Source organism: Plectropomus leopardus, chromosome 17 (assembly GCF_008729295.1).
Source record: "Plectropomus leopardus isolate mb chromosome 17, YSFRI_Pleo_2.0, whole genome shotgun sequence".
Lineage (NCBI taxonomy): Eukaryota > Metazoa > Chordata > Actinopteri > Perciformes > Serranidae > Plectropomus > Plectropomus leopardus.
The window spans coordinates 28,444,223-28,453,605 of NC_056479.1; the positions used below are offsets into that span (position 1 = coordinate 28,444,223).

At 40.0% G+C, this 9,383-nt stretch overlaps 1 protein-coding gene across 1 annotated transcript; it reads right to left on the bottom strand.

The window, feature by feature from the left end:
* Positions 1 to 2,901: 2,901 nt before the first annotated feature.
* Positions 2,902 to 7,517, bottom strand: si:dkeyp-69e1.8 (uncharacterized protein LOC100001340 homolog). The gene is made up of 3 exons (XM_042505235.1): positions 7,437 to 7,517; positions 6,890 to 7,032; positions 2,902 to 5,144 (listed from the first exon to the last, which is right to left on the bottom strand). The coding sequence occupies exons 1-3, from the start codon at positions 7,456 to 7,458 to the stop codon at positions 4,287 to 4,289; spliced, it is 1,023 nt and encodes a 340-aa protein (XP_042361169.1). The 5' UTR covers positions 7,459 to 7,517; the 3' UTR covers positions 2,902 to 4,286.
* Between the last annotated feature and the right edge of the window lie 1,866 nt (positions 7,518 to 9,383).

Sequence of the window (9,383 nt, forward strand, 5' to 3'; positions counted from 1 at the left end):
AGCCTGTGTGTTAATGATGGCTCACTGGTGATTCCCTCACATGTTTGCTCAGATTTTGGCTTCGCTTACACACACAGGCACAAATCAAACTCTTTCCCCCCTCCTCTCTGTCCCTGATGAGGTCTCATCTTCCTGATTTTGGCTCTCACACTTTGATTTTTATGCTATTTTTGATACTTTTTTGTCCTGAATCTTTCCCGGAGAAATAAATCCCCCTCCAACAAAATTAATTTTTCTTCCACATTGTGCCAACTCTCTCATTGCTCTTATCCGCAGTGTGTATCCACCGAGGCCGAATAATATTTGGACAGGTGTTCGTCCATACACATTAACTTCAAGGGTGCTATTTCATTGCAGTTTCATGAAGAGAGCAGCAGATTCTTCGGCCGGGGCTGTGTACTGTAGTCTGCACTGTATGTGTAATCCCTAACAATAAAAAACTGTTTAGCACCAATTTTCCTTTACTTTTAAAACCTTCTTTTTTTCCTGTTTCAGACAACTGCGGAGGCCACATCTGGAAGACAGATGTAGTCCCAGAGCTTGTTCTCTTGCCTTTGACTCTCGCTGCTTCTCACTCACTCTCTCTTTCTCGCGTCCTCCCCTCCCTCCCTCCCTCTCTTTTTGGGAAACATGAGAGCCGAGCTAATTCTCTCTCTCTCTCTCTTTCTGTCTCCCTCCCACCCCGGCCGGACCACCCACACTCGGAAACGCCTAGCTGTTCCCGAGGCAGAGCCGCCGGCAGTTTAGGGAGACAAACGAGAGAGAGGGAGATGTAAGGATGGGTTATGACTGACGGTTTTAGCAGAGTATCAATTACGTCAATGTCAAAGCCGTAACCTGCCATTGTGCGAGGAGAGTCTGGGAGCTGCGTTTGTTTGACTTATTCACCGACTTCATTCTGCTCACAAAAAATGCATCTCAGAAAATAAGTCCCCAAATGTTAAACTCTTTAACAGGCACTGTAACTGCACGGTCGACTTTTTTTTGCGATCAAACTGCTTCACCAAAAAATCTGAAAAACCCAATTTCATCTCACACAGATGTTTTTATGCAATGCATTATAGTTTTTTTTTATTGTAAAGTAAATCCATTTTCATTATATTAAACTGACTATTTACTATATACATTTTCAACAGCTTTTGTTGGTGGATTTATCATTATTATTTGATTATTTTTATATATTTTTTGTTTATTTGTTTATTTTTAGATTTTCATTATACAACACTGACAATTTGTTTTTACTAGATTTTTTTTTATTTGTATCTATTTTTTGTATATCTATTTTTATATGTTTATTGTATAAAGTTACTTTTATTTTCAGATATTTATTGTATTACATTGACTTTTGCACTTTTTGTAGGAAAATGTTTTTTTTTATAAATAAATGTATGCATTGTGTTAACATTTTATGGTCTATAATGTTGTCTATAATGTCTATAATTGTTTTTTACAAAGCTATTTCTTAGTGTGACTGTTAAAGGGTTAAAGTTTGCCTTTTTGTAAATGCTGGACATCTTTAAGTTAAAGAAAATTCACCATAATCTGATTGCACACTGCAGAAAAGGTGCAGCTTCAAAGATCTCAGACGTAACAGTTAAAAGTTCTTGAAACAGCAGCTTTTATTTGCTTGGTAAGCAGTAAATAATAATCTCAGCTCACCTCAAACATTTCAAACTTCTCCAATAAAAAGATCAATGTCTCCACAGTGTGGACGACTCTTAGCATTGCATCTCTACAAAGTGTTTTTAAAGGGACAGTTTATCACAAAATCAAAATTACAAACGTGTCCTCTGGCCTGTAGTGCTCTTTATCAGTCTGTTCTGGTATAAGTTATTGAGTGTTAGAGGTATCGGCCGTAGAGATGTCTGCCTTCTCTCCAATATAATAGAACTAGATCACACTTGATTTATGGTGCTCAAATTGCCAAAAAACAGTAAAAATATAAAACTCAACAATAACAATATTTATCTTTGATTTTGGGAGGAACTGTCTCTTTAAACATCAGCAGTGTCACTCTCTAAAAAGTCACAAAGTGGTTTAAAAGTTGTTACAAATAACATTTTAATGGTTAATAAATTATAGATCACAAATGATGCACTCATGAGGACAACATTTGTGTTGTGAAGAAGCTATTTGGCTGGTGTGAATCCTCCTACAGTATGGCACACGCGTTTTTTGGTTTTTCAGGGAAAGCTGGACAGATCAATATTTTCATACTAAAGGGATAATTCAGTCAAAAATGAAATTTCAGTCATTATCTACCCATTCTCATGCTGATGGAAAGTGGGGTGAAGTTTTATAGCCCAGAAACACTGCCAGATTTTCACGGTGAAAAGGTATTGTGCTCATCTCCCAAACAATTGAAGCAAATGGTGACCAGGATTCAAACGTTAAAAAAAATACAGAATAAAACCGCAAATCGTCTCCATACTGCTCTTCAGTAATCCAAGTGTCCTGAAGCCCCTTCGTGCCAAGTTGTTTTGAAATTGTCACTGGCATCATGTTTGTAGCCTTGTTGAAGCCTGTAGCTCCCAGTGTGGAAGTTCACGAATGCACGCTCCCTCGAGAGCTCGTGGTATCTGCACGCCAGTGTTTACATGCTAACAGGAAGCTTCCCACACACGCAGTAGTTTTAGATTCAACAAAGGGACTCTCTCTGCGTGTGTGTGGGAGGTTTCCTAGCATGTAAACACTGGTGTGCAGATACCACGAGCTCTCATTGGTCTCACGTGAGTGCGAATACGTGAATGCAGCTCCTGCACCCTGAGCTACAGGCTACAACAAGGCTAAAAACATGGCGCCAGTGACGTTTTCAAAACAACTTGGCACATTGGGGCTTCAGGGCACTTGGATTACTTTGGACGAGCAGTATGGAGACATTTTGTGGTTTTATTTCTTTAACGTTTGAATCCTGGTCACCATTTGCTTCTGTTGTTTGGGAGATGAGTACAACGCCTTCTCCCCGTAATACATCGGTGTGTTGCGGACTATAAAACTTCACTCCACTTTCCATCGGTATGAAGGTGAGTAGATAATGAGTGAATTTTCATTTTGCGGTGAACTATCCTCAGCTATTATGGTCATTGTTTCTTCTGCCCTGAAGTGGCCAAATCTGTTATTTCAGGATTAAAAACAATCACATCTGCAGACTTAATGGAGTACTGTAGTGAAAGATAACTAAATCCTTATTCATATTTATATTATTCATTTATAATTTAAATAACTGAGTATGTTGAGCTAGAAAGATGAATAACTAAGCTTATTAAAAAGAAAAGAGCACGTTATACTACAGGAAGATAAACACAAGCCAAAGGTATTTTTCTAACTTGGCAACCCAAACATTGTTCTTTGTAATGGATTACTTCTGATCTATGAAGCATAATTTATTGACAATTGATAACGGATACTCAACTCGCATTGCCTGGGGGCCACTTTTGCAAAATAACAGGAGGTCAGGGGCCGGTCAGCAGCCCAGTAACTGTACGCAGAGACCTTTCTAGGATCTGTTCGAGCCTCCTAGGTTTAACCATAAACTATATATAAAGCTGGACAACATGACAGCTCAGCCAAAGTGTAACTTCTCATCTGTATCGCCCCCTAGTGTCTTACTGCAGTATAGGTCATAAAGTTCGTGAATGGCCCAAACTAAAAACTCAAAATACACGCCAAATAAATTTTTCCCAAAGATGTTTTTGTCACTAAAGGTAGTTCTCGTCACTCTGTTTGTTCAAGTGATCGTTTTTATGATAAATCCGGTTTTAATGAGATATTAAATGATACAACAAGCTGATTTTTTGCCATGATTGACAGCTGTGATAGCCAATCCACGCGCTCGCATTCAATTCAACTGCTTGCAATTGGTCAGACGGGTTTTTTGGCGGGAACTCCCTGAATCTCCGATATTTTAGCTGCTTCAGCATAGCGGGGGTACGTGGGGACGCGTTGTCCATCTTTATAAACAGTCTAAAGTCTTGACAGAAGAAGAACAATGATTACATAAACTCGGGAGTCCAGTAGGTCCTAAACTAAACTGCAGTAGAGACACAAAGTCCGAGTGGACCGACTACAGGTGGTTCCTGTAAATGTTCCCGCCTCCTGGGTTTTCCCAGAGTTCCCACAGTGGAAACTCGACCATAGACAGTGAATACTGGTGCTCAGAGGTGAAGCATTAACACGACTTTAACAGGCGCTGGCTGTTAGCTGAAAGCTCAGTGATACAGTGACTTGACGAACACTTAGAGGTGACTTTAAGGTGCGACTTAATAGATAAAAGATGAGATTACCTCTTATTTGGTTTTCTGCGTTTTTCTCCTCCCCACCTCGGTCGCCACTGATCCCACAGTGGCCCCCATAATACCTCCAAACGGCCCTCCGACAAACAGGCCGACCAGTGCTCCCAGCAGCGCCTCCCGTCTCACCACTCTGGGCAGCCACTTCATCCAGCCGGTCAGCTTCTCCCACAAGCCCCAGAGGAGCGAGGAAGAGGGGGAGGAGGGTGAGACAGCAGCAGAGGGGAAACTACTATCCACATCCACGTCCAAGTCCCCGACGCTCCTCTCTGCCTCATCCCGGACCTCCTCCATGTCTTCTTCTGTGATGTCCTCCTCTGGTTTTGAGTCCGAGGGAGTCACCTGGTCCTGTCGTCTCCTCTGTCTCAGGATCTCCTCCTGCCGCTCCCTGACTCTCCCCTCCGCCTCCTGGTACAGAGGGCAGCTGAAGTGTTGCGTCCCGCTCTCTCTCACCGCCTCCTCCACCTTCTCCAGCAGCTCCTCCAAAGCCTTCCCCTCGTCTGGTTCTCCTCCGCGGGTCTCCAGGGTGTGATAGCGGTCGCCACATCTCTCCACCAGCTTCAGGAGGTCCTTGCGCCACGAGATGAGGTACTCCTCCAGCTGCTCGTCCTCCTCCAGCTCCTCGGTGTGGGTGAAGAGGATGATGGTGTTACTGCTGAGGGCGGAGGCGCCGAACAGCTCCGTCAGGACGTCCAGCGCTTTTTCCTCGCCGTCGGCCGGCTGGTTCACAGGGACACACAGCAGGAAGGCGTGAGGTCCGGGGCTGGATAAGGCGATGAAGGACGATATGTGTCTCTTCCTGTCCTCGGGGGCGCAGTCTGAGCTGAACCAGGCCGGACTGGAGACGACCACCAACTTAAAAGAGGAGGCAGAAAATCAAGGCTGATTATTGATTTCACAACTCAGAAATGTTTTTTGTTTTTTTTTGCTTATGAAGTACAGAAATGTTTCTGAAACCAGACTGAACAAAGTTACTGTGAAGATTATAAATGTGTATATATGTATATTTTTTTTAAAATTATAACTGTTTTTTTCTTATCAATGATAACCGGCTGTGTGCACTGACTGACAGTTTCAGGGGGAACCTCACTTGTCAAGCCCCTTGAGGGTTTTCTGGGTTTCCCCTGCATGTCTCCTTTTACTGAAATGTATAACAATGCTGGTTTGTTTTTTTTTCTATGTGCTAAACAACTAAAATCAAGGAGTGTCCGGTGGCTTAGTGGATTAAGCAGACGCCCCATGTATAATGCCATTGTCTGTGCTGCAGTGGTCGCAGGTTCAAGTCCAGCTCGCAGCTCTGTGCTGCATGTCATCCCCTCTCTCTCCCCCTTTAACGCTGCTGATCTGTCTGATCTAATAAAGGCAAAAATGCCAAAAAAATAAATAAAATCAAAATCAATTATATTTAATGTAAATTAAATAAGAACTAATATAAAGTTTAAAGAGAAGAATTTGTGGAAAACAGGTTGAAAAGTTGCCTGTTTGGACAGTAAGTCATCGTATCCAATAAGCTTGAGCGATATCACAGAAATATGGAATACAAGAGTCTCTAAAAGTCCTCACAGTATGATGTATGTCCTAACAGGGAAAAATATTTCTTTATTCTTTGAGGCTATAATAACAAAAATCACTTGATTTTTTTTATAGTTAAAAAAACCTCTGCTTAAAGTTGAAGATGGCCATTCAGGAAATCGTGAAACATAAAGAGAAAATTAAAATGGAATCAGTATTACCAGTACTATTATTACTTCCATGCATATTTAACTTTATAGTACTCTGAAAATGTCTCAGAAATCGTTAAACAAAAAAATCATACTGAAATACTTTTTTCATCAACTATTTAACGGAATAACATTAAATATATGGTAATGCCAAAACTGAGTATTCATACTTTTATTTAACAAAAAATATGATTTTTTTTTTAATCTTAGCATCACAACCTTTACTATAAAAGGACAGTTCAACTGTTTGGTTTAGCGTGACTTTAGTAAAGAGAGTGTGTACAAATAACATTAAATGTATCATTTAACAGAAATGAATGATCAGAAGTTTTGTGTTATTTTCTTTTTTTGCAAACTGTCAACTTTAATTTCATTAGCTTAGGTTCAATACATTTACCACAAATGGACAAATGAACTGTTTGGCAGAGTATGTTTAGAAAAAAAAAGACTCTTAAATAGATTTTTATTACGTGTAGAAAGTTACATAAATCTGCTGAAACTATAACATGTGGTATAAACAGGCCTACCATTGAAAATCCCACACCACAGCGCTTATTGTTACTAATTTCCTGTTGGAGGCGAACTGAAAAGTGACATCTAGTGGAATATTTTTTTTTTACTTTAATTATTTATTTATTTTTTGTGTAATAAACCTCAGTCATGTTGAGTAAAGTTCATGTAATTTGTCATTAAGGTACAGTGACTCAAAACGTGCTCGAACAAAAGCTTGAGCACAACTTTAAAGAGTTAATTACCTCTGCAACAAAGTTCACTGCAGTATTGATGAAAATATTCAAGTAAAATACAAGTACCTCAAAGTTGTACTTAAGTAGCACCAGCAGCCTAATTACTCGGCAGTGCTGAGTATTTAACTCTTACCTTCCTGCCTGCAGCCTCCCCGCTGTGTTTACTGCACTCCTCTGCGTCATCTGTGCCCTGGTCGTGGTCTTGCAGGCCCAGGATGGTGCAGACTGCTGATCTTTTTCCTGCTCCTGTCCGGCCCAGCACCACCAGCCTCAGCTCTGCACACAGCAGAGGCAGAAAAACAGCACAATTATGGTTTTAACACTCTACTTTAATATGTAAGAGCTGTCCAGAGTAGCTTAGTAAGTTTCTAAATCCACCTTCTGCTGGCATTTTGTAGCAACATAATCATTAAATTCTTAGCTTTTGTTCCTAAAAGTGCCAGACTGTGCGCTGTTTATTCAGTCAGCTGATTTGAATGCGGTGTCATGGACCGGACAGACACCGCTGTCATGTCTCCATGGAGGGGCAGCGCCCTGCAGCTGCCGTCAAAGCGCACACACACACCGTAAACGCGCAGCGGGGAGCCGCCCAACGGACCGACTTCTCTCCGGTTCAGTCACACGCGCAGATCCGTTAACGGTCTGAAACTCTCAGATAAGGAGATAAAGATCCGGCCTACCTGCGCGTGCAGATGTGTCCATGTCTGCTCCTGCGGGCTGATCTGAGCTCAGGGTTGAATCAGAGGATGGCCGCACTTCCTCGTTCCTGCCTCTGGACTCAGCTCGGCTCAAACCGGGGCCCGGGGACCAACAGGGGTCCGCCTAAAAGTGACTCAACAGTCTTCTTATCATCGAAACACCCGAAAATGGGCGATATTTCAGGAAAAAGTGGTTTCTGTTTCTGCAGCTGCATTTTATTGGAGTATTTTTGTTGGTTGCATTGACTCAAAACTTACCTTTTTAGTTGTTATTATTATTATTGAACTCTACCTATGTATCTATTGACCATTTACTGATACATTTTAGTCTATAATTTAATTATTTTTATTTATTTATTTTACTTTGTGCTGTTATCCTTTCATATAGCTCTAATTTACAGTTTAGGGTATTTTACTTATATATATATATCTTCTTGTTTTGGTTTCACTTCACAGCAGCCATCATACAATCATCTTCAATGAAGTAATTTTACAGGGTAAACATATTTTCTTTCTTTTTTTCTTTTTTTTACAGTCTTAAAGCAACAACAACAAAACAAAGACTGGAGTGTTCAGAATTTAAGATAAATCAATAGAAATATACAAATAGACATAACCTATTTAAACAAAAGAAGGGTATTTCAGGGAAATACACATACAATAATACTAACAAATTTCTTCAAATTTAGTTTCCTGGAGCCCCATTAAAAAGGTAATTCTTTCAGTTGGGGGGGGGGTTGATTGACTGGATGACTTTAGTCCTTAACACAAAAGTGTCTCCTGACAAAAAAGGTAAAAGTATCACAGTATTTGCTGTGTAAAGTAGACAGAGGAGTGTTTGTTGTTTGTGGCATCCTGAGAACGAGGTCCTGCTGCCTCTGAGGGTTTTGTAAAAAGAGCATCAGTGTGGCTCTTTTTCTTATCTGACCTCAAAATGTCACTAAAAGTCACTTAACAGACATTTTTAGGATTTTATGACATTGGAGGCTTGGCACTGAAATCATTGCAAATCCTCCCACTGGATTTTTTTGTTTTTGATGATGATGATAAACAACCCTATTTTCATGCTCTTTTAAAGTACCTTACTTACTCTTGAAACTTTTTTTTACTTTCCAGGTTATGATTTGTGATGAGAACAATGTTAGTAAGTGTTAGTACCCTTTAAATGTCAGGTTTTTGACATGATGCCACTATGTTTTCAGATTTAAAAAAAGAATTATTGTCAATAAACTACATGCAAAGTAGATTTTTAAAAATTATTACAGGCTAGGATATGTCAGTGATGAGCAGCTACATTGATTGTGACAGTGCAAATACGGCAGAAATTACACCACCAGGTGGACAATAGTGTCAAAAGTCAGAAAGGTCAAAAGCCCAGAATGACACCCAGAAATAATAAAATGCATGTTTTTCTGTTTTGATGGCTGTGGGATCAAAAATGTCAGTTTGAATGGGTTTAGACTTATTGTATGAACTGGGCTGGAAATTTCAAGATTAAACAAAAATACAACAAAATTTATGCCATATGCATGAACACAGACAAAATTATCAAAAAATGAATAGAGCCCAAAACACATCAAATGCAAATCCTGTCAGAGAAACGAGTCATTTTACAGGGGTCTTTTTGGGGCTGCAGGGCATGACGTGACGGCTAACTATACTGTTTGGCCACTAATAATCTTAATAAAATAAGCAGGTTTGCACCATGTTAGATTAGTTTGTTAAAGTTTTACAGAAATCCCTCTAAAAGTTCCACTAAAAAAACAAAAATGTCACCTCATGTGTGCACCAGAGGAAAATGTAGAGCATCACTCAAGTCTGGCCAGCACGAAAGTTTTGTTTTTTGTCATCTGCAGACTAAAGCAAACAGCTAGCATTTTCATCCAATAAAAAAGTAGAAATCAAATTTGGTAACAGTTTTAATGTTGC

Excerpts from the sequence above, each read along its gene's own strand:
- si:dkeyp-69e1.8 (XM_042505235.1), bottom strand. The coding sequence starts at position 7,458 with ATGGACACATCTGCACGCGCAG. Across the intron at positions 7,033-7,436 it reads GGACACATCTGCACGCGCAG|AGCTGAGGCTGGTGGTGCTG; the intron begins GTAGGCCGGATC and ends TGCTGTGTGCAG. Across the intron at positions 5,145-6,889 it reads GGGAGGCTGCAGGCAGGAAG|TTGGTGGTCGTCTCCAGTCC; the intron begins GTAAGAGTTAAA and ends TCCTCTTTTAAG.